The 24820-nt window shown below is 36.7% G+C and overlaps 1 protein-coding gene across 2 annotated transcripts in view; it reads right to left on the bottom strand.

Moving 5' to 3' along the window:
* ANO3 (anoctamin 3) overlaps nt 1–24820 on the bottom strand; it is a 288737-nt gene that overhangs the window by 3173 nt on the left and 260744 nt on the right. For both annotated transcript variants that reach the window (XM_045825477.1, XM_045825478.1), the window contains 9 exons: nt 22749–22785; nt 20434–20545; nt 19605–19662; nt 14447–14544; nt 11481–11614; nt 10557–10709; nt 5601–5748; nt 1806–1886; nt 1513–1618 (listed from right to left, as the gene is read on the bottom strand). In XM_045825477.1, coding sequence (XP_045681433.1) covers nt 1513–1618; nt 1806–1886; nt 5601–5748; nt 10557–10709; nt 11481–11614; nt 14447–14544; nt 19605–19662; nt 20434–20545; nt 22749–22785 — 927 coding nt within the window. The remainder of the gene's footprint in view (nt 1–1512; nt 1619–1805; nt 1887–5600; nt 5749–10556; nt 10710–11480; nt 11615–14446; nt 14545–19604; nt 19663–20433; nt 20546–22748; nt 22786–24820) is intronic.

The raw sequence follows: 24820 nt of genomic DNA, 5'->3' as shown, positions 1-24820 counted from the left end.
TCATATCACATAGGTATTAGGAAGAAACGAAGAACTGTCATATACACATGAGAAAGATCACATCCAGGGAAAACCCACGTATCCAGGGAAAAACCATGGAGGGATGGAGATACACAGCCAACAAACTAGAGAGAATGTAGTCTGCCTGTGATGCTGGGATTAGACTCAACCTCCAGTACTTGAATTTGTCAAAACTTCTACTCTACTAAGTCCTTTATCATTACAACTGCTTTAAATTTTTTGTTTGTTACATAATTATTCTACGATAAAATATTTTAAACAACAGACGGACAAAAGTATTACATATAAAAAACAGGAACAAAAATCAAAAGGTAATATGCCCGTGGTTAAAAAGTACAGATGCTAAATGAGACTGCCTACATCTGAACCTTACTCTGACTCTTGACACAGATGTATAACCTTGTGCAAATCACCCACATTCTCTGTGTATCACCTCTAAAATAATGATAATAACAGTATCTCTTAAAGGCTGGTATGAGGATTAAATGAGTATACACACTACTTAAATATTACTTCCTATTATTATAAATGCATCCTTTGTCTTTTCCCATAAAGAAATGTAGATCTTTCTGTTACTCAGTAAAAAAAAAAAAAAATCTGATACTGATAGAGTTACTGTGATCTATAGAAAAGGACACATTTACCTAAAGGATTTTGTGACAATAGTCTCTATGTGGAAAGAAAGAATTCACGGCACTTTTAACTGAGCTTGCTATGTGTGTCCCAGGAGACTGCACTGCCCAGTGGATCATAGTGAGCAGGTCAAGTTTCCCACAGAAAAGCAGGTTAGGAGTTTCTTTCCTCGCTATCTCACTCTGTAATTTTGATCATAGGAAACAGATGCCTTCCAAGTTTGTCCTTAGACCTTAGTAGTACATTAGAGAATAGATAATATATTCCAGTGTTAAGCTCTTACTATATCAAACTGGTTGGTTTATGCTAAGCAAGGCAATAATTCCGTAGCTTCTCCAAGATGTCTTCATGGGACTACAATCTCATATTATTGCATGGCCTGATAATCTCAATCTATGCAATTTTTATAAAAGTGTTCTCAGGCATAACTGACTAAATTATGCAATGTCCCTTCTATTAATACACACAATCAACTGTAATTAGAGTTGATTGTTCAGGAAATACATTTCTCTATCCTGGTGAATAGATATGAATTATTTTGTCAGATGATAAAAAAACATCCTTTTCTTTTAAAATTTGGTTATTAGGAGGCTCAAAACTAAGCATTCAGTTCAACTGTAAGTAGGTTTTTATTCTAGTTTTCCTGGTACAAACACCCACCCACTGACCTACTTTTTTACATTTTTCACCTATTGCTGTTTTGCACTTGTTAGAGTGATTCCATTGTATCTGAACCTTTTACTGGGACATAGTCTAGTCCCTTTTTGGAAGTCAGTAGTGAGTGTACTTCAAAGAGGCAACTAATATATCAGCTGGAAAAGCATTTACCTATGGTTATTTCATCAGTTTGTGACTAACCTCGAACACGATAATGAAGGCCAACCGAGCAGCGAGGATGTGCCAGTACTGTAAGGTGAACTCATAGGGTTTGGAACTCCAAGGGGGACTTCTGTAGTCTCGGTATCTAAAGTCCACAAAAAACAAACAAGAAAATTTTTTGAAGAACAGAGATCAAAGTATGGAGGCCCCAAATATTCTTGATTTGCCAGAACTCCAAAATGACAGTGAAAATGGGCTCGTTATTATGGAGAAGGAGGAGATGGAATGATGAAGGCAAGAAGAAAAGATAGCTATAATTTGTAAGTCAGTACCTGCAATAACCTGATTTTCCCATACCAAGCTCACTCAGGTCAAAAAAGGAGAGGCTGTTGTTGACATATCCCTTTAAACAACTGGAGGAAAAGAAAAGTATCATGTCATTCAGAGATTCATAAATTTCTAGTCTAAATTCCTCATTACAAATGACAAGATTTGGTAAGTACCACCATTCTTTTCATTCTAATTACAAACTCCTAGCCTCTTAGTGATCTGATTCTACTCCCTAACTCCCCTTACACCTGTATTTAATGAGTCAGACTTTCATCTGCCATTTTTTCCCAATAGTTTCCATCTTACACATTCATTTGGTTTACATTTATTAAGTGTTTATTATGCACTAGGTATTGGTAATTACTTCCTATGGATTAAACCCCTATAAATGTTTTATAAACATGCAGATAATATTATTTGCTTAATTATAATTATGCAGCCAGTCAATGAACATGTTTATTTGTAATATATTTATTAATTACGCAAATATATTTATTGAAAACCTCATTTTGTTAGAAAAATTCTAGAGTCTTGGTATTCAACAGTGAACAACTCATGTAAAAATCCCTATCCTGGTGGTTATATATTAAATTATGATCAGGGTTTTTACAATAACTTTTTAATCTCCAATGTGTAAATTAAAGAACTAAGGTTTACAGAGACTAAATAACTTTCTCTAGGCCTATAATTCTTGAAAATTTTGGTCTCAGCCACCCTTTATACTTTTAAACATAAAATCTCAAAGACCTTTTTTTGGGGGGTATATCTATTAATATTTAACACATAAGGGATTAAAACTGAGAAATTTAGAAAACATTTCTCTAATAAATTTAAAATAACTATCAAATCCATTATAAATTAATAGAAATAACACATTTTAAAGAAAAAAATAGCTACATTTTCCCAAAGAAAAAAGTGTAGTGAAAAATGACATTGTTTTACATATTTCCAAATTCCTTTAATGTTTATCTTAATATTTAGAAGACAGCTAGATTCTCATATCTCATTAAATTTTCATTAAATCTGTTGAATTTGTTATTTGGGTTAAAGAGTTAAGTACAGAATCTGTCCTCAAAAATATAAATGGTTGGAAAAAGGAGAACTATTTTAATAATATTTCAGATAGTTGTTGACATTGTTCTTTGATATTCCACCAAAGCTCTGCATCTGGGCATTTCTTACAGTTTAGTTGCAAGTGGAATCCAAACATATCAGTAAAGTTTTCTTATGTAATTATGTTAAAATCCATAGTTCTACCTTGAACTTTGAATTTATTTTTTCACCCATAATGATTTTGTAACATCAAATATGGGTCATTTGAAAAATATAGGTTCCCTCAATTATACAGATCTTCCAAATGTTGATATATCTTTACTATAAGCTATGAAACATCAGTAACATTAATATTATCATTGATTTTTATTAGAAAAAATAATCTATAAGTTCTGGAAAGCTTTGAAGCTCACAGGGGTACATAAAAAGTTATTTAAAATCCTAAGTTTCACTTCAAATCTTAAACTTTATTCATAGTAACAAACACTGCCCATTATTTCCTTAAAATGATAAGATAGTTTTGTGTATTTTAGAAAAGTGTGAATAATCATTGGCTGGCCATCCTCACTGCATGCTAGAACAGCTTGGTGAGTTTGCAGCTCCAACAAGCACATGGCGCTTTTCTTTGAAACGAACATCTCACTTCGATACATTACAGAAGTGCTTTATGCACACTTTGCATTTTGTCATATAGACTATTGAGAAGGCATGTATTCAAGAGCAGAGATTTGGTGAAATTAATAAGTATTACTGTTTCATCAGGGACATTCTGGAATTTCTTACTAGCACTTTTAAAATGGTAATAGTATAGTAATGAGAAATACTATCAATCCTGGTTCTTGTTGGTGTCACTAACTTGGGTTAAGCAGAGTCACCAGAAAAATTTACCCCCACAGCTTTTGCCCATAAGTGCAAATGTTAATGTGGTGAAAAAAGAAGCTCTATGACCGTATTATTATTAAAGTAGTATTGGCCTCATGGGCCCTGAAAGATACCTGCAGAATACACCTTGAGAACCACTGTCCCAGGGTAAACAGTTGATAGTACCTGGGTTCAAGTGCACATCTATCCCATTTTAAACCTGGAATTCTTCATTACACGGCCACACTGGCTTCACTCCCTTCCCTGCCCCAGACCTCATAATTTACCATTTCGACTGTTATCTTGCCAGCACCCTCCTCATTGCTCTCTTATCCTTTTGTCACCTGGCCTTGAAAATTTACAATCTGAATGACTCTACTCCAATTTAGCTGCTAAGCATACCTTGAAAAAAATGAAATAGAAGGTTGACCCCATGTATGTGTGTTTTCAACTTCTCATAAGCCTTTCACACCTCTTGAACTTATTCTACATCCCTAGTCATTCATTTTGGAGAAAGGGTCAGGAGCTATCTCTACGTGAAAGGTAGGTCCGGAAAGTACCCAAACAATTTAATTTTCTTTTGCCTCTAGGTGGCAGTAAAGACACCAGCTTCTAAGGAAGAAGGCTGTAAAACTGTCTACATATTTTATAAACCCTTGAAATCTGTTCCTAGATCATTATGAATTAAGAAAAAAAGGATTTTTTGATTTTCAATTATAATAATAAAACCACTTTATATTGTGTTTCAGAGTACATAAAATGTTACCTTAGACATCATTTCTTAATCATGGGTCAAGATTGATGATGTTCCTTTGAGTAAAAGGTAGTTAGCATTTAAACCTAAGGTGTTTAACTTCAAGTTAAAAACCCTTGAAAGGACTCTATAATATAAAAAAATATCATGCTTTATTACCTGCCTTTGAAAAACTGAAACATTTATGTTTCTAAAGGAATTTCTATGTTCTAAGAAAACATCAGTTCATCAGCAGATCTAAGGACTGATTTCATCCTAAACCAGGGCTCAACCTGTTGGGGCACATGTCCTGCCTCTAGATAAGTCACATACCCAAAACTACTCCTGAAGGAAGAAGGACAAACAACTTCTCTTATCACTGCTTTACCTTCGATTAGGAATTCTACATCAAAGGCTAATCTCCAGCTAAAATTCCAGTTTCTCTCTGTTCCCGAACACCAGTCTCTCTTGCATTCCTCCCTAATACCAGCATTCAAGAAGAAAAAATCTGAAATATCTCATAGTCCCTGAAGCAATGGTTTTAAGCTGGGTGGTTTTGTCCCTCAGGGGACATCTGGCAATGTCTGGAAACATTTTTGGTTGTCACAACTTAGGAGGGTAGGGAGGCTGCTATTGGTAATGGACTGGGCTAGGGCCAAAGTTACTGCTAAATATCCTATAATGCACAGGACAGCTTGCTGTAAATTCCTTTAGAAGAATCTCTCATCATATAGCTGACAGGTCCTTCCTATTCTGTATGTCCCCACCAACTAGCTTTATTCACTTCAGCAATTTTTTTACCCAGTGTGGGCCCCAGTTTCCCCATCTGCATAGTCAAAAGATTGCACTAGATGATTTCTGAGGTCTTTTCCAGTTCAAAATGTGACTTCTAAATGCATTATAACATCTTTTTTTAACATTTTGATGTCAGTGATACATTTACAAGGGAAAACATGGAGAGACTCTAAAACTGTTTACTGTAAAACACTGTTTTCCTTTTTATCCTGCTTGATTTCTCCAATATACACATTATAAATGCAATGGTCAGAAACATTGCCTTTAATTGTCACAGAACAAAACTTCCCAATAAGTTCTTGTTTCAATAACAAACATAAAATCTATCAGAAAAACGTGTACATTTCGCCCTTACTTTTCACCGTAGTCGAAATGTCTTGCACAGGGGCCATATTTGTATTCATAGACAAAACGGGGGATGTAATCTGATGTAATAGCAATGACAAACGCATTGGTGATCACAGCCAATATACCGATCCCTTCAAGAATTCCATACCATATACCTAATAGAATAAAGATAAAAGATAGTGAATAAAATAGAAAAATAAAACCCTCTCCTCAATCTTATTTTGAAAAGAATGTTATAGTTATGTTGGAATCACAGTTGCATTATTTAATTTCTTGGTATTTCTCACCACAGATAGAACAGATATTGAGTGCTTTTTCACAGGGGAAAGGAAGACCTCTGTCTTGAAAGGTTTGAAAATTAAAATACCGTTAGGAATTGGTTTACGTCTGTAATAATGAGACTTGGTACAGCTGCTTCAAAGCTTAATTACAACTTGCTGAAGTAATAAAAATAACAAGCAAAAATGATCTAGTTAGTTCTACATCATTCGCTAAAGTCTGAAATATATATACTCGCTACGTCAAGTACTTTTTAAGGCAAAAGTACAAGAAAGTAAACCTAGTTTGATATTAAGACCTACAAATTACTAGTTGACATTTCTGCTTCTTAAGAGGGCAAACTGGCATCAAAGAGACACACAAATAAAGCTTTGGAAATTGCATATAGTATCAGTATACTATTGACTGTAGTCAAAACTATGTTTTAAATAGGACTAAACTTAGCTTTAAAAATATTGATATAAAAATAAAAAAGCTCTAGAAAAAATACTCAAAGTGCTAAAGATGATTGTACAGATAGGCAACTTTGCCCCTGCAATCCTCCCCACCTTCCTTATTTTCAAAATCTTTATAATATATCTGCATTGCATTGTAAAGAAAAAAAATAAATTAACATTTCCTTGGTTGGAAAGGCTGTATGACCAAGAAATCAGAATGCAAAAAAATTCAATATTTAAACATATCAAATTTAACACTTCTTTTCACAAAAGTCACACTATTTAGTCAAAAGAAAACAAGTCAAGGAGAAAATATTTGCTTCATATAAAACAGAAAAGCATTATTATTTGTTATTAATATACAAAGATATCCTAAAATTTTAATAAAGCAAACCACCCAAGAGAAAAATGAGCAAATAATCCAAATAAGTAATTTGGTATAAAAATATAGGTAACCAATACATATATGAAAAAGTTTTCAATCACTAGTATTCAGAGAAATGTGCTTCAAGAAATAAGATTTTTTAAAATTTATGGGATTGTTGAAGATTTGAAATTCTTTATTTTCTAATTTTATTTTAATCATTGTTCAAGTACAGTTTTTTGTCCTTTACTCCCATCCCAGCCCACCCACCCCTCCCTCCCCATCTCCCTCCCATTTCCACCCCCCCTAGTTTTTGCCATGTGTCCTTTATATTTGTTCCTGTAAACCCTTTCCATTCTATCCTGAAATTTCCTCCCCTCTTCCCTCTCCCCTCTGGTCTCTGTCAGCCTGTTCTCTATTTCAGTGTCTTTGGCTATATTTTGCTTTTTTGTTTGTTTTGTTGTTTAGGTTCCTGTTAAAGGTGAGATCATATGGTATTTGTCTTTCACTGCCTGGCTTATTTCACTTAGCATAATTGCTAGCTACCAGAGAGATGCAAATTAAAACCACAATGAGATACCACTTCACACCAGTCAGAATGGCCATCATAAACAAAGCAACAAACAAGTGTTGGAGAGGTTGTGGAGAAAAGGAGACCCTAGTGCACTGTTGGTGGGACTGCAGACTGGTACAACCACTATGGAAAACAGTATGGAACTTCTTCAGAAAACTAAAAATGGAACTGCCTTTTGACCCAGCAATTCCACTGAAACACCAATCCAAAAGAACCTATGCACCCCAATGTTCATAGCAGCACAATTTACAATAGCCAAGTGCTGGAAGCAACCTAGGTGCCCATCAGTAAATGAATAGATCATAAAACTATGGTACATTTACATAATGGAATTCTATGCAGCAGAAAGAAAAAAGGAGCTCCTACCCTTGGCAACAGCATGGAAGGAGCTAGAAAGAATTTTGCTAAGATTTGAAATTCTTATACCATCCAGTGCTATTTGGAGATTGAGGAAACAGGAAGTGTTTTAGGTAGGTAGGTAGTTGTTTAAAGTATGTCTTGTTACAATGTTTGTGATAATCTGATATTGGGATCATACTACAATCTGTATATATGGATATGTGATGTATAATACATATCAATTAAATCTATATCTATATTTATATCTATCTATAGCTATATGTATGTATGTTTATTCCTGTTTATGGTTGGGAAATTAAGTAAATGTCTATAAAATTTATGTCATTCATATTATGAATATTATTACTCTATTTAAATGAATTACACCACTATGTTTTGAGCTAGAGGATCTTCATGAAGAAAAAAAAGCAAAGTCCTGGCTGGCGTAGCTCAGTGGATTGAGCACGGGCTGGGAACCAAAGTGTCCCAGGTTCGATTCCCAGCCAGGGTATATTCCTAGGTTGCAGGCCATAACCCCCAGCAACCACACATTGATGTTTCTCTCTCTCTCTCTCTCTCTCTCTCTCTCTCTCTCTCTCCCCCCTTCCCTCCCTAAAAAGAAATAAAATCTTTAAAAAAAAGAATATTTAAAAAAAAAGAAAAAAAAAGAAAAGCCCAAAATAAGCTCATAAATATTTTTTACATATTTGTATGAGCAGGAAAAACATTGACAAAGAATATATGTCTGATTGATTTCACTGAATCCCTTAAGTAGAAGGGAAAGGTAAAAGGGGGGAGGATTATTAATTATTTTTATAACTTTGTGTCATCTGGTTTGAGCAAGACAGTCTAGCAAAATTTAAAAAATAGTACTCTATGCATTGGAAAGTGCAATAAACACTAAAGCTAAAATTGGAATTTTGTTTTTCTCCTCCGAGTTATTTTTTAGATTTTCTTTAACGTGCTTACATTATTTTAACAATAAAATTATACACATATCCAAATTAAATAGCAGCAAATTAACAAAATGAATATTAGTTGTTTCAATAAATGGGAAATCAAGTTGAATGGCATTACATCTCTACAGACCAATATATTGTGAACAGATTTTCGTGGTTGTTGAATATACATAAGACTAATATCAACAGGAAAAAGTAACTTTGCAATAATAGCCAAACAAGGAAAGAATGCAAGGCTTTGCTTTTCCATATGTTTTGAATTTCTATTACAAAACTTCAGTTTATTAAAACATTATGCCAAGAATAAGTAGTTAGATCAATGTACAAATGGAGGTTCTAGTAATATACATAAGTTTATGTAGAATTTGGGATAAGAAAGATAATTCAAATAAGTTTAAAAGGTATGGGTTGTTTAATAGTTTTAGGATAATTGGCTATCTGTTAAAAAAAGCTGGATCTCAGTTTTAATGCCTTTATTAATAGCAAATTTCAGACAGATCAACACTTTAAATAAAATCATAAAATTCCAACAAACAAAAGGCAAATAACACATGTAGCTAAAATACAAAACAATTAAAACAATGGGTGAAAAATCTTGAGTTCTAAAGGACCTTTTTAAAGAATGCCACAAATAATAATAGCTATAAGGGAGATATATCAATTTGACTATATATATACTTTAAAACCGTATGCATAATATAAAAAAATTACAAATCAGCATTTCAAAATGTTCACATTTATATCAAAGACTAGCATTTTTTAATATGAGATAAATATCACCAAGTCAGGTGTAATGGCCAAAGGTCATAAACACAAGTAGTAAAGAGAGATACAAATGTATTAATGTCATAGTTATAATAAATGCAAGTAAATCTAACATATCATTTTTCTTCCTCTTATTGTTGAGGATGGAATGACAAAAACCTGACTACAGCTGGAGTTGTTGAGAAAATGGAGAAATGAGCATTCATTAGCTATGGTGGGGGAATACATTGGCGCAGTATCTCTAGAGAACGTGTTAGCAAATGATCAAAACTTTAAATGTTCACGCTCTTTGACACAGGACTTGCATTCTGGCAATTCACCTCAAGAAAATAATAAGACAAAGTATGCATGAAGATGTTCACCTCTGTGTTGTTTAGAATAGCAAGAGCTAAAGCAATCTGAACATCTCTAAACAGGTGGCTGATTTTTTAAACTGTCATACAACATATAATAGAACTCTGTTTACACAATGGAATACTACTCATATTCCATTGTGTATAAAAAAGAAGAAAATTTTACCCTTTGTGACAGTATGAATGGAGCTGGAGAACATTATGTTAAGTGAAATAAGCTAGTCAGAGAAAGCCAAGTGCCATATGATTTTACTCATATGTGGAATCTATATGATTTTACTCATATGTGGAATCTAATGAGCAAACTGAACTAACAAGAAAAATGGGGACAGACTCAGATGGAGAGAACAATGACAACTCATAGTGGAAGAGGGTGAGAAAGTGGGGGAATTGAGCAAAAAGGAAAAAGGACTCAAGGACATGGACAACAGTGTGGTGATTGTGGAGGGAGAGGGTATAAGGGCACTACATGGTAGTGGAAAAAATACAATAAAGATTAAATTAAAAAATAGAAGAATAAGGCAGAGCTATATTTATTAACATAGAAAGATGTACATGAAATCCTTTGTAGTTACAAACAAGTTAATGAAATAACATGTTTAGTATGAAACTACTCTCAACTAAATTAGTCTTTTTCTCCTTCCTTCCTTCCTTCTTTCCTTCCTTCCTTCTTTCCTTCCTTTCTTCCTTCCTTCCCTCCTTCCTTCCCTCCTTCCTTCTTCTTTATTTCTCCTCTCTCTGTCTCTCTCCTTCTTTCTTCCTTTCAACTAAAAACTGCTATTTTGTTATGGCTGGAAGGGAGCCCCAGCGATAGAAACCTGCATGGTATTATATAAGACCTGGTCCCCTCTTGGCTTTAGCAATGCCAACACCATTTAACTCTTGAGTCTTACCTATGTCAGTTGCTCGGGCTGGCAGAGGCCTCCGCCACTGGGTGACAAATTTGTATGCATCCAGCCTGATTTCAATGATATTGTTTAACAAAGCCAAAAGAGGGGCCAGAGGAAAAGCCGCAACAAATATGGTGGTAAAACCAAACTGCAAAACTGTAAAGGGAGAACATTCAAAAATTAGTAATAGAAACACTATCATTTATTGAATGCCTTCATTGTGCAATATTAAGTGATTCACATAAATTACTCTTAATCTTTTCAACATCCCTACAAGGTAACTATGTTTATCCCACTTCAGAGTTAAGGAAACTATAGCTCGTATGTGTTCAGTAAACTCCCTAAAGGGCAGATAGCTAAAAAATGTTAAAACCTGCATTCAAACTCAGCTCAGTAGACTGAAAGTCTATGTTCTTTCCACCTCTGTACCATGCAGCATATAGGAGGAGTAAACACAGAAGAAATCAAAGAGGGGGCCTTAAAAAACGCTTAGCTCTAGAAAGGACCCAAGAGACCTAGTCTTGTCCTCTCTAGTTTAAAGATAAGAAAACTGAAGTCCAGAAAAAGAGCAAATGTTAACCTAACACATTGTGATTTTAACAATTGGAATGTAAATCTTTATTTTTCTAATGTAAGTAAGTATGCTTCTTGAAGAAGTCACGACTTAGACTAGGTCTGTGAAACAATTATTGGGAGGAAGAATTATTACTTTAATAGGGCTGACACATATTATGAGGACAAAATGTAATAGACTTCCAAGGACAATGCTTTTAATACCTTTAGTCTATTGGGATGAAGGTGTCAAGGTATTTTAGAATGCTTGGCATAGAAAGGAGAGAGATGATTTTCTCTTGAACCAAAAACGGCATAAAATAGAAAACTAGTAACAAGGCAGCCAAATAGTTCTGCAGAAGGATCTCTCCTTACCCATTTCTAAATATTCATCCATCAGTCCATGAATATTCATAGGCTGCAGATTCCAATCATTTTCCCACTGAGGTATAGAAGCATCTTGTATTCCTCGCTTGATTTTATGTCGTGACCACCAGTTCTGGATCAACCTACACCACAAGGCAGACAAAGGGCTTTTGAGCTCTTATTTAAGTACCTGGGGAATAATTCATAGTGTATTAACATCAACTACCATGGGACTACACTAAGCATTCCTGGGAACTGAAGGTCTCGTCTTTCAAGTTTAGCATGGGAGAAAAGGCCTCAGCCTTCAAGAACTCTCCAAGATCCTATAAACATCCACATATTTATCTAGGAATTGATCCCCCACACACTTAGACACTTCCTGATATTGATTAGACAGACAGACATCTGTTTCTATGATTGCTTCCCACACCCCATCTATATAAATACTTGAACTCCTCTGTTGCCTGTTGTTGTGATTGCATCTGAACCCTTCAATTTCCATAACCCGAAGTTTCTGGGCTATGTTTTCTGACTGTGAGTACAATCAGGTTCCACATTAAAACAGTAAGACCTAGATAGGGTTTCAAGACATGTAGTTTCTAGTCCCCACCTTGCAATGCACTAAGTGTGAGTTTTAGCAACTCATTTCACTTGATTTATAAAGCAAAGGGTTTGATCATCAGTGATTACTTTCTGCTACTATAGTGAACAATACTTTACAGGCAATGGACTTGTTTTTGAGTTCATTTCTCAGACTTGGAAAGTAACAGCACTCTTTCCCTACCCCAGGGGCAGTCTTGAAATTATATGACTCAGAAATATACCACTACATACATATTGTGGACTTTTGGGCAATGAATTATTTTGAGTGAGATGCAAAGTATTTCTAGAATGAGGGACATTTCACAGGATTCAGTATACAACTCTCAATTTCAATGAACTGTGGACCTAGAACTTCAGGGGGAGTTAAAAGAACTAGAGGTAGACCAAAATATGAGGCAGTACGTCAACGTGTGTCCCACAGAGGCTGCCTCTGGGGGCCCCTGGAGATAAAAAAGGGGATGGAAGTTGGAACTGAGGCAGGTTTGCTCGCTTCTTTTCTATTTATTTCAGTTCTGCTTAAGATTTTACTTGGAAGGAAAAGAACTATGGTTCAAAAGTTTGAAAATCATTGCTTTAGTGACTGGCCTACCTCTGCTAGACTATTTCCAATAATACCTCTGCCCAACTGTTGCACAAACACCAATAGGATGTCCTTTGCCACGGTACCCTGGGCATTTGATATGCATAACCCAGGCTGACCCTGGGCAAGGCCATGCTAAAAGAGTGCTGTCCAAAGTGCATGGTGAGTACAGAAGCCCAGGAAAATGGTAAGAAAAGAATTATTCTTAATACCGTAATGACTACACTATCCTGATGGTGCTTGTGAAGTGCTCACAGCACCTCAGTTCCTGTGCTGGGCACTTAATGGCTAATTTTCTCAGGCATTTTAAGATAATATTCCCCCAACCTTATGTTTCAAAGAGATGAGCCAAGGATAGGAAGGGGTATGAGGAATAGAGTCGGCTCCCATATCCTCCATCCCCTATTCTCTCTTCATTTAGAAAAGATTCATTTTAATCTGGTGTGAATATTGAAGATCTGTATAAAAATCTCTTCACAAAAGGGTGTTGTCATTTACTGAAGTTAATGAGCATATGGTCGTCTCAATCAATCTTTATTAATCCTTTACTTCACACATAAAAATGATAAGGTTTCAGTGAGGCCAAGTAAATTATAGGCACCTTTTAGCAAGGGGTAGAGAAGGAATTTGAATAAGGTCTTGGTGCTTTCATACTAAGACTGTTTGTGATTTAACACAATACTTTATGGCAGATTTCCAGACTAATGTCCCCTCTCCAGCCCCAAAGTCTCTGCTGAGGAATGTCCCAGTGCCAGTTGTGGGCCAGCAGGGAGAAAGAATCATGGTATAATTTGATGACTAATCCTAAACTATTTAAATCATCTATCACCTAACCAGTTCTTCCCCATAGTCAGGAAATTCCTCCAAACAGTCATGTTTTTAACTTTGATTAGGCCCCAGAGCTATCATACCAACTTGTTTGAAATATAGTGCATTTTACTATATTTTGAAGGATACCCTACTTAACAGATGAAAAAGTGGAGATTCAGGATCTTTTCATGTCAGCATTTCACAGACAGTTAAAACTTACCTAAGGGACAAAAGAGTGGTCTTGATTTGATGTTATTACAATCATCTTGTTCTGATGATTGGTGTGTTGTGTGTGTACGTGTAACATGGAGTACAAACCTCTTCCATCCCTGACTTTATCTTTGTTTTACCCTTTTTTTTGTGGGGGGGGCATAGTGGAAATGGAGTCTATAGTAAATAACAACAGTTTTGGACTTTTGATAGTGAAAATAAATCAGAAAGTTATTTTTCTCCCCAAGAACATGTACCATCAATAATATTTTAAGAAAAACAGCCCTGGCTGGCATAGCTCAGTGGATTGAGCACAGGCTGCGAACCAAAGTGTCGCAGGTTCGATTCCCAGCCAGGGTACATGCCTGGGTTGCAGGCCATAACCCCCAGTAACCACACATTGATGTTTCTCTCTCTCTATCTCCCTCCCCTCTCTAAAAATAAATAAATAAAATCTTTAAAAAATAATATTTTAAGAAAAACAAGTATCTTAATGTGTTGAACAGAGTACCAGTTACTCTACATCTAGTATTTCCTTCAGTCCTTACAACTGTTCTTGCAGTGGATATAGCTGTCGATCCCCTTATAGAAATATAAAAACTGAATATCAGATAATTGTATTCCCATATATACGGTCACACATTTAGTGAGGAGCAGAGTGAGAACGGGACCCTCACCTGACTGCCAAGCCCAAATTCTTAAGAATACGCTCACTACCTCTATCTGTCTTCTTTGTAACTATATAAAAGGCAATTTTACAGATAGTGCTCACGGGTATCCCAGCTCCATGAAGTTGTTCCATATTTGCTTCAAAAACATGATCACTCCCATCTGGAGGCAGAGGTCTATCAGGCAGCCACTCGGATGACACTGGAACAGAACCAGAACAGCAATGATCCTTCTCTTCTCAGCTGGCCTGAACATACCCACCTTTGAATTGTAAAGCAAATTCTAAAGCCAGGTCACATGGCCACAATGTATATAGAAAATAAGAACAGGAAAGAAACTGCATGAATGAGGATACTAGATAGGGGAGTTTTCAGGATTTACATCAGAACTTCAATCAAAAGAATAACAGCAGTAACAACAAATCTAACTTTTTTACACTTAACATGGCCATTATTTGTCTTAAATTAAATTTATTTTATTATTTTTCAATTGTTGTTCAATTACAGTTGCCCTGCCTTTTCCCTGTTGCTCTCCTCACCCCGTCCCCCCAACTCCCACAGTCAATACCCCATTGCCTGTGCCCATGAGTCATCTATTCATGTTCCTGGGCTTGCAGCTTCCCCTTCTGTCCCCCATTACAAATCTAACTTTTTTTTAAAAGATTTTTATTTATTTGTTTTTAGAGAGGGAAGGGAGGGAGATAGAGAGAGAGAGAGAAACATCAATGTGCAGTTGCTGATGTACAATGTGCATGTACACTTTGGTTTGCAGCCCACGCTTAATCCACTGAGCTACGCCAGCCAGGGCTACAAATCTAACTTTTAATTAGCACTTGCTACTGCCAAACTCTGTGTCAGGAATGATCACCTTAGTAAATGTTCTGGAATACTATAGTTCTATTAACAGGAGACAGACAAGTGTTTAATTCTATGGCAAAATGTTTATAATATTTTTTAAAAATAAGCTTTTTATACCAGAAAATTTTAAATTTGTAGAAAATTTTCAAAGATAATACAGAGAGTTCCCACATACCCCTCACCCAATTCCCTCCATTGTCATTAACATTGTCAAGGTATATTTGTCAAAGCTAAGAAGCCAACATTAGTGCATTGCTATTAACTAAACCCTAGACTTTACTTAGATTTCAGTTTTTCAATTTATACCTTCTCAATCCAGATACCCTAATGTATGTATTTGTCATGTCTCTTCAGTCTCCTCTGCTTTAGACAGTTTTTGAGTTTTTCATGTCCTTGAAGGCTTTTTAATTAGGGTGACGTTAGTTCACAAACCCAAACAGGTTTCAACTGTACAGCTCAATAAAACCTCATTTGTACCCCATATCCTGCACCCATCTCCCCAAGCAAAGCCTCTTTCCACCCCCATCCCCCCTTTGCCCACCTCTACTTCCCCTCATCCCCCTTTCCCTGTGGCTACCACCACACTATTGTTTGTGTTTATGTGATATATTCTTTTGATTAATCCCTTCACCTTTTCTTTGATAGTTTTAAGGACTGTTGGACATGTATCCTGTGGAAAATCCCCCAATCTGGGTTTTTCACTTGTTTAGACTGGGGTTATGTGTTTTGGGGATGGAGGCAGATCACAAGAGTGGAATTTTCATGACATCAGGGGCTACATAATATCCATATGACATCACTAGTGATATTAACCACCGTGTGGTGGATCTAGTGTTTTGCAGGTGTTTCTACTGTGGAGTTACTCATTCTCTCCACCCCCCACCCCCCCCGGCCCCAGTCTTGTCTTTAGAAGTCAATCACTAATCTAGCTCGTTCTCAAGATGGGGGCAGATGTTAAAGCTCCGCCTCTTCATGAAGTATCTACATATACTCTTAACGTATTTTTAAGTGATAAAAGCATGCCACAAAATACTTTGTCAGTATAATCCAAATTTTTCCTTCTCCGTGATCCTTTGCACTTTTCAATGTTAAATTGAAGTTAGCATTGACAAGATTGGGTACATTCAGGTTGATATGGTCATAGCAAAATTGAAGCAGACTCACAGATACAGAGAACAGACTGACAGCTGTCAGAGAGGAGGAGATTCTGGGAGGAAGACTGGGTGAAAGAGGTGAAGGCGTTAAGCAAAAGACAAAACTCATAGACACGGACAACAATATGGTGATTGCCAGAGGGCAAAGAGGGTACAGTGAGGCTGAAGAGGGTAAATGTGACGGAAGGAGACTTGACTTGGGGTGGTGAACACACAATACAACATACAGATGATCTGTTATAGAACTGCACACTGGAAACCTATATAATTTTATTAACTAATGTCACCCCAATAAATTCAATAAAATTTTTTAAAAATTCTACGTCTTAAAAATAGCATTTTTAGAAACGCATACAAACAAAAGTATGATTATAATGGAAATTGCAATCAGTATATTTTGCTTGAAAACAACGCACTATAAAAAAGTTTTGGATAGAAAAACGTGGGTGTGTTTCTTTGGAAATGGGTTCATGTCCTGCTCACAAAGATGATCAACTCTACAGCTTTGATCCGCAGTTTCTATTTCTACCAAATCGGTAGCAGTGGGACTTCAAAGAGAACAAATAATTAGGACATGAAAAGCCTGATTTTCCAGTTTCAGCCCAGTAATTTAAAACTTCTAATCTGAGCCAGAGAGAGTGTTAGGCCGTGGCGATTTTTGTTGTGTGGAGAAGTCTAGGTTTTCCCATCTAAGCATGCCCTTTCTCTCTAGGATGAATTGAGGACCCCCTGAACTGTGCCACACAGATACGATAAATGGGTTGATAGACTGTCCAAGGCAGAATAATTACTGAACTACAGAAGCAGAGCAAAGATCACAGCTGCACGCTGATGCTCTCATTTTTGCAGAGAGTCTCAAAGAGGCAAATTAACTTATTGGAGGTCATGCAATGTTAACTGATGGTATGGGAATAAAAGGGTTGGCTCCTGAACCCAAATCCAGTGCTTTTTTACATAATGCTAAAGATGAATCCTATTTACCAAACGTTTTTGTTGCCTTGAGGGGTTGGTTTATCAAAGCATGTTATTACGTGGGGAAGAAAAACGAAGACTATTAGAGAACCATGTGATTGAGTCACTGTCCCCAAGAGTAGGCCAAAGTTGGAAGGTTGGGTGGCAGACCATCTATAATTTTGTTGAAATGATGCCCCAATGGCTTTGTGATTTATAGGGCAGAGAAAGGGATCTGGCATTTTTTGTGAGTCTACTCTCTTCACATGATGATTCCCTTGAGCTAAATCTAGTCCTCCATAATCGAAAATTCATTTGGTAAAAGGTCTGATACTTAGAATGAGTAAGGAGCTAAGGAGCTAGGCATGAAGGAGCATTCAGGAGACCCAGGCTGTCACTCCCATTGCACCACTCACAGTCCTGCGACCATGGACAACCCAAAGCTGGGTACCTCCACCTGTGCTGCTCACGAGAACCTGGTGAGATGGGTGTTGGCATCTCCACTGCACTGATGATGAAGCTAAGCAGCAGACAGGACTATCAGACTCCGATTAATACCCATGATCCTTTCACTTCCCCTACTTTATATGTTTACTCCAAATCCAGTTCACCCGTGTGAGTTAGCAATCATTCAGCAATCTCTCATGAAAGTTAGTTTCCACTATGTTCTCGACTGGGTCTGTGCCCATCCCAGCGGTGGCTGGAAAGACAGTGTTCAGAGCACAGACTCCAAAGCTAGGCTGCCTGGGTCACACTGGTATCAAATGGATGACTTCATCAGTCTATCAGTATGTTTCATTCACTGGAGGCAACTTATATAACTTCTCTAAGATCCTGTTTTCTCATCTGTAAAATCAGTGTAAGAGTAAATTTTCTGTGATACTTAAATGCATGAATATATGTAAAACACTTAGAAATGATTGCTGGAAAGTGCTGGCATATAGTAAGTCCTCATTAAAAATTAGCTCTTGTTAACATTTTATGTAGATTTACATAAAATACTATGTGAGTATTTTATTTACATAAAATACTATAGCATAATATGAGGGAAGTCCAGTATAGCTGTTCATAACTGTTCTAAATTACAGTGCAGTGTTGTTTATCTGTCTTTATAATGACTACCATTATTTGTGCCAGGGATTTCACATGCATGATCCAATTTAATGTGCTTATCACCTCTACTACTGAAATAGCCATTTATGTCACAATTTACAAAAGGAAAAACTGAGGCTTAGAGATATGTGAGGTCATGCATTTGGGTGTGACAAAATTAAGATGTGTACTGTCAGACGCAAAAGGCACAATATTTGTTAGATATCATGGTTACATTCTTTTCTTCATGACTATTGACAATGTCAAAGAAAGGAAAGGGGCTTCTTCATCGTATACCCCCTGCTCTGCAGCAGGAGCCTAGAACAGAGGATTTGTCAATGCATGCTTGTTGTATGATTGAATTCATTATCTTTCATTATGTGTACTTTTCACAGATACATTTATAGGATGTTTAGTGTCTATTGTAAACACACATTTTTTCATGTCACTAATTTTTTCCAAAGCAAATAACCCCTTGCTGAAAAATATGGCTCTATCTATGGCATATATATTGTGGAAAATGTCTAGAATGGTTATAAAACACTTCTCCTGACACCAGTATTATAATTATTTCCTTGGCCCTTTCAAAGAAGAATCATGACTTCCAACAATTTCATATAAGGATAGCCAATTACACAAAATCATTGGTGGCATTAATACACAGACCTGCCTGCCTGTAACGACTCTGTTCCCCACACTACCGTTGTTAACTCCAGCTGGGCACTTCAACTGGGTAGATGAAAAGCCTTCTAGCAGATTCAATCACTCTTCTGAGCTATGAAAAAAACTGCACATTTGATTTGGGGACTTCTCAAAAACCTGGGATTTTGAGTAGCCCTAGTCTGTCATTGGCCAGCAGAATAATATTTGGGTAGTTGTGGAGATAGAGTATCGATAAATAGCAACTAAAATTTATTGAGTACCTACCACAGGCCTGGGGTTGTGCTAATTTTGTTATACACATTATTTCTTATCTATGAACAGCTTTGCAACCCAAGTATTATTATTGTCAATTTACAGATGAGGAGAGAGATATTCAGAGAGGTTAAATTAAGAGCAAAGCAGTATTAAGAAGCAAGGTTAGCATTTTCAGCATGCCTGAAATTCCCTGTACTTACCTTCTCTCCCTCTTTCTCCACCCCCGTTTCTCCCACAGTCACTGGCCCACATCCATGCATATCCCCACAACCACCCTTACATTACTTACTTCCTCCAGTCTCCACCGGTTAAAGAGTTTGTTGTAATTTCCTGGGTGGCCTACAAATCTGTAAAAAGCCATTTTTAATTCATTAGCATTTATGTGGGTTGACTGAAGAACATCTAAAGCATCGCAAGTACAAGTGTGGGGAGACGTGAGTGTTCACTGATGTAACTTGTTCTGAATGGTTGACTTAGGTCATGCTCACACATCAAAGTACTGGACATAAAAAGGAAAAAGTGATGTGTGAATTCAATACTGATGGGTTGAGAAAGTACAAACCAACTGAATGAAATTCTCTGCCTTCACCTCTAGAGTTTTAATGTCTGGTTGACCTAGCTAAAGAACACTAATATAATGTGGTAAACAATTTAATTTTAAATGGGCATAGCTTCAACTATGTTTCCATGGCAATGGCTGGGGTGTTAATCAAATGGCATACAAGAAGCCGTGGTCTAATATTGTTTCCATGTTTTACAGCCAAAATAGGAAAAAAATGTTAACATGGAAGGTAGTGGAAGTTTCCACACTAAGGAACTGTGACCTAGGGTTATGCAAAAATTATTTTCTTATTTAACAAAACCATTACTGAAGATTGCAGAGTCATAATTCAACCCATGGATGGCAAATAGCTTTTATTTTTTTATGCCAACTTTAATGGTAGTGAGAGCTGGAAGCACTATACTGAAATCTTATGATTGAAAATATGTGAAAACTGATTAGCCCCATTTTCCAAGGCCGGGCATAAGAAAAGTGCCACCTTTGTTAACACACTGCAAGTGAAATTGTTGACAATCTTTTTTACTCTATAAAGATAATGTATATAAAGCTGACTTACCTCCCCAAAAAGAAAGCGATATAGAAGATAGAACTGTTTAAATTGACAAACTGGAAGAGGAACATCTTCAGGGCAAAACTGTTTTCCCATTCCGATTCTGTTCGAGGATATTCTAGAGGAATACAGGGTGTTGTTTACATAGTTGAGGTGAAGGACAAGAAATGTGGATACAGAATCAGAATCTTTATGTTTAAGTTCTGGTCCGGTCATTTCCCAGGTCTGTGAGGCAGTCAGGGTCTCTAAGTCCCAATGTGCATCGGTGAGATGTGAATGATAACATCTGCTGTACAGGGCTGATGAAAGGGTCCAGTGGGGCAATCTGCAGATGTCCCCACTACTACGAAAATTTGATGCCTGTTATTAACATATAAAGATTTCCAGGATCCTCTCTGTTATTGTCATTTAGAAGTAAACACAGATATGAAATCAACCTTTCACCCTATCTGGCTGTGCTCAACACAGGGACCTAACTTGTGCACAGAGTTCTTTGAAGGATGAGTATTTTGAGTGCACACTTAGTGAAATGGTAGAGAAAACAGAGGGGCTACATCAGGCAGAAGAGCCAAGTTCTTATCTCAGCTTTCCACACAGCTGCTGGTAATCTCAGGCAGGTGTCTTCATATTTTCTGCAATAAGTCTTATCATCTATAAAATGAGAAATTTAGATGATATGATTTAAAGAACCTGTCAACTCTCACATGGTATGGTTCCAGGATTCTTAAAACAAAAGAAAACCAAAAAAAAAGTGGTGAGAGAGACTGGAAGAAGATGGCAGCATGAACTGCACCCTCTGCTCTTACCGGGGCATCCACATAAATGACAAAAACTATATATGTAAATCTAACTTACTGTGATATAATCGAAGGATTCAAGAAAGGAAGAAAATTAGATGAAATCTAGTAAGAAAAAAGTAGGCCAATATATAGGCAGGAGCCAAGGACAGAATAAAGAGGGACTAGGTCCCAGGGAACTTCAAGCCCAAAGCCGGCAGGTTCCGGAAATAGGAGGGCCTGGGGGTCGTCTGTACAGCTGCCTGGTTGGTGGGCGCCAGGGAGAGCACTCGGGAGGGCCGGTGTTTGCTCACAGAAGCGCTGCTTTGGTCCTTAGCACAAGTCACTCTTCTGTTTCCTACTATTAGTGATGGTACCCCAAGTCACTTTTTTAGATTTGTTGTCATCCTGGGTTTAAAGTACTTTAAAAGAAAATGAATATGAATAATCAGAGCTAAAAGAATGATTTGAGGCAACCTAGTTCAAGTGCTTCATTATCCAGATGAAGAGACTAGCTCAGATCAATGAACCATCATCCCCTCTTATTGAGCAGTTGTCATGTGCCAGGCAGCCAGCGACAACAGGATGAAACAGGAACTGTTCCTATTCTCATTTTACCAATGAGGAAGCTGAGATGCAGAAAGAGGAAGAGGTACAGAGGGAGGGGAAGGAAAGGGAGGAGGAGGGTAATGAATGGGGAGAGGAGAGAACTTGGTCATAGTTACATAATGTCCAAGTGATATTATCATTTAGCCCCAGAGCATGAACTAGGGCCCATTGGTCCCCTCCATACAATGTTTCTTCTATCATCACTCGTCCTTGTAACTGCATTACAGGGGAAGAAACATATCACAGTGGAATGATACAGTTATTCCACCATAGTTAACTGGAGCCTGTCATGTCTGCTTTTAAATTCTACTCATTTAATTATCTTGTTTTCTAATCCATAAAATGAGTATCCTACTGTCATAGAGTTGTGGTTACAGTACAACAAAATGATGAATGAGAAATGCTAAGTCTAGTGCCTGGCCCCTGGTGAGTTCCCAAACAATAAAGGATTCCTGCTCAAATAGCTCTGTCTTAAAGACTCTGACCCCCAAACAGAGGGACCAACAATCAAGTTAAAATATAGAGAAAATACATTTTTGGATATACAAGGTCTCAAAAAATTTACTTCCCAGGTATCAGGACAAGAATTAAGCCAAGGCAGATGGTGACATTGGGTCTCAAAAGTAGTATCCAACTGAGAAATAAAGGCAAAATAATATTGTAGAGATCAAAGAACTGAAAAGGTAGGGGAAACAGCACTCCAACATGGGAAGAACTATGTTTGATGACTTCTAGTTTGGAGAATTTGTAACTACATACGTTGCCTTTGTACAGTTATGTGACGTAGTCCAACATCCTGTGCTGCTTCTTTCATTTCTAGTGGCAATTATGTAACTGAAGTTGATATTAAAAATACTAATGTACATAAAGCAACTACAGACTGATATTCCCATATAAAGTGTTCTTTTACTAAGGAGTGAAGAAAAATGGACTTACCTAAATTAGTGAGAAGGTAAGCAATTTTTTCATAAGCCTGTAATATGAGAACAATAGTCACTACTATTATTTTCTTTAGGAAAAGCTGCTATTTACATACTCAAAGAAGCATCTGTGTATTGTACAAAGTAGCTACATTTTAGGTAGAAGCATCTTTTTAAAGTTACTATGTAGTGTTTTACATATATGCACATAATATAGTGTTGTAAATATGTGTATATACAGTCACACTTGATTTCTGTAATAACAAAGTCTGTTTCAAGAAATATATTTCCATTTTATAAATAAAGATGAGTCTGAGAAAAACATCAAAGTCATTTAACTAGTGAATGGCAGACCTGGTATTTCATGCCCAAATTATATAGTATTTTTACTACATTGGAGGGCTAAGTGGAAGGTTGATTTCTTTACTACTGATAAAATGTTTTCCAAACTCTGACAAAGACAGTGCACAAATACGCATTCCTGAGGAACAAAACAGGTTTGCTGGCTATTTGACACAAGATTCGTAAGACTAATGTGTTGAGTCTATAAGCAAGCAAGGCACATTCATAATAGAATTTTATAATATTTTTCATCTTCTGCCACCTTCTCCCTGCCCTGACATGATCTGTTCATGACTCATGCAGACTCAAGGAAGGAAAGCATATTTTGTTATATTCCAAGTCAATATAGTTGGGAAAGTACACTTGCTACAGAAAGAAGGGTGAGATGTGTTTGTGGGCATATGTGTGTGCATGTAAATGTTATTACATAAACCTATAATTCTACAAATTATTCTCTAGATTATAAATTTCAATAACCCTCCTTGCTGGCATGAACAATTAAAAGGTAGGTATCTAGACACTTTAAAAGTTGTTCACCTTCCCTGCCTGTTCTTCAATAGGGCTATTGTGATTATTCATCTTAGCCATGATTTAAATCTACCTCTCCCTAAGATCTAAAGTGTTATCTCGAGACAGAAAGATTACATTGAGTACAATAGTCTCATTCTTTCTCTAGTGTAGGACTTTATATATAAAAAAAAACAACTATACACGCAAATGAATTTTAGGACAAGATTAGCTTAAATTCATGAACACCAATGTTATCTTGATTGTAAAATGGTCTTTTCTCCTCTCCATTTATCATCAGATGTTTATAGAAGGGTCTCCAAAAAGGATAAGATAGATTTGTGTCAATCAATAAGTAGATCTTAAATGGCCCTGTGCTTCTGGCACTGAACTCAGTGCCTTCCCTGAGAGTGAAAGAAAACATTATTTAAGTATGTGTCATTCAGAGTATTTGGGAGGTGCCAAGCAGTACTTTATATATATTATTATTTAAGTTAGTCCTTAAAACAATGTTATCAAACAGGTATAATGGTCCTCATTTTACAGAAGAAGAAATTAAAGTGTCAGGTACCTTGTTTGAGGTAACACTAAGTACATAACAAAGTCAGAATATGTTAAATGGCTTTCTTGTACTATTTATGCTATGCCTTGTCACACAAACTATTTACAGTTTTCATCTTAATACCTAGCACCAAGAACCTGTCTGCAAGTCTGGGATGGCAATGTTTGCAGCTGATGCCCCAGTGGATCACAACAACATTTGGAAGAAAGTTATAAATCACAAAGGAAGATCATCCACCTCTGGAAGTAGTGCTCTTGCGAAGCTTTCTGGGGTACTTTGGAGCCTGCATCATCTCAGGCCCTGATGCTAGCCGACTGGCACAGACATGATGATGAGCCACAAAATCTGTCCTTGCAGAGTGACTTGTCAACTCCAGAATCACCATAGTCCAGGAAGAACCATCATGTAAATACATCCAACTGTATGTGTGTAAAAGGTATCATATTGACAAGGCAGTTTTGTGGGGTCTGTGGAAGGTTTACCAATGGAAACCTTAGCCAGATTTCAATTTTTGCAATATGAGTGCTTTTTATATGGAGAAGGTTTGAGGATAAAAGCTCTTTTTTTTTTTTCAAATGTAAATTTGATCACAAGTTCTTCAGTTTAGCTGAAAAGAACTTGGGTTAAAACCTGAGGTTTGAACCCTGGACCTGGAGGTCCTGTTCCCAGAGCAGTCA

Source organism: Phyllostomus hastatus, unplaced genomic scaffold, assembly GCF_019186645.2.
Source record: "Phyllostomus hastatus isolate PE091 unplaced genomic scaffold, TTU_PhHast_1.1 phas_scaffold_585, whole genome shotgun sequence".
NCBI classification, from domain to species: domain Eukaryota; kingdom Metazoa; phylum Chordata; class Mammalia; order Chiroptera; family Phyllostomidae; genus Phyllostomus; species Phyllostomus hastatus.
This window is presented reverse-complemented; position numbering and strand designations above follow the sequence as displayed.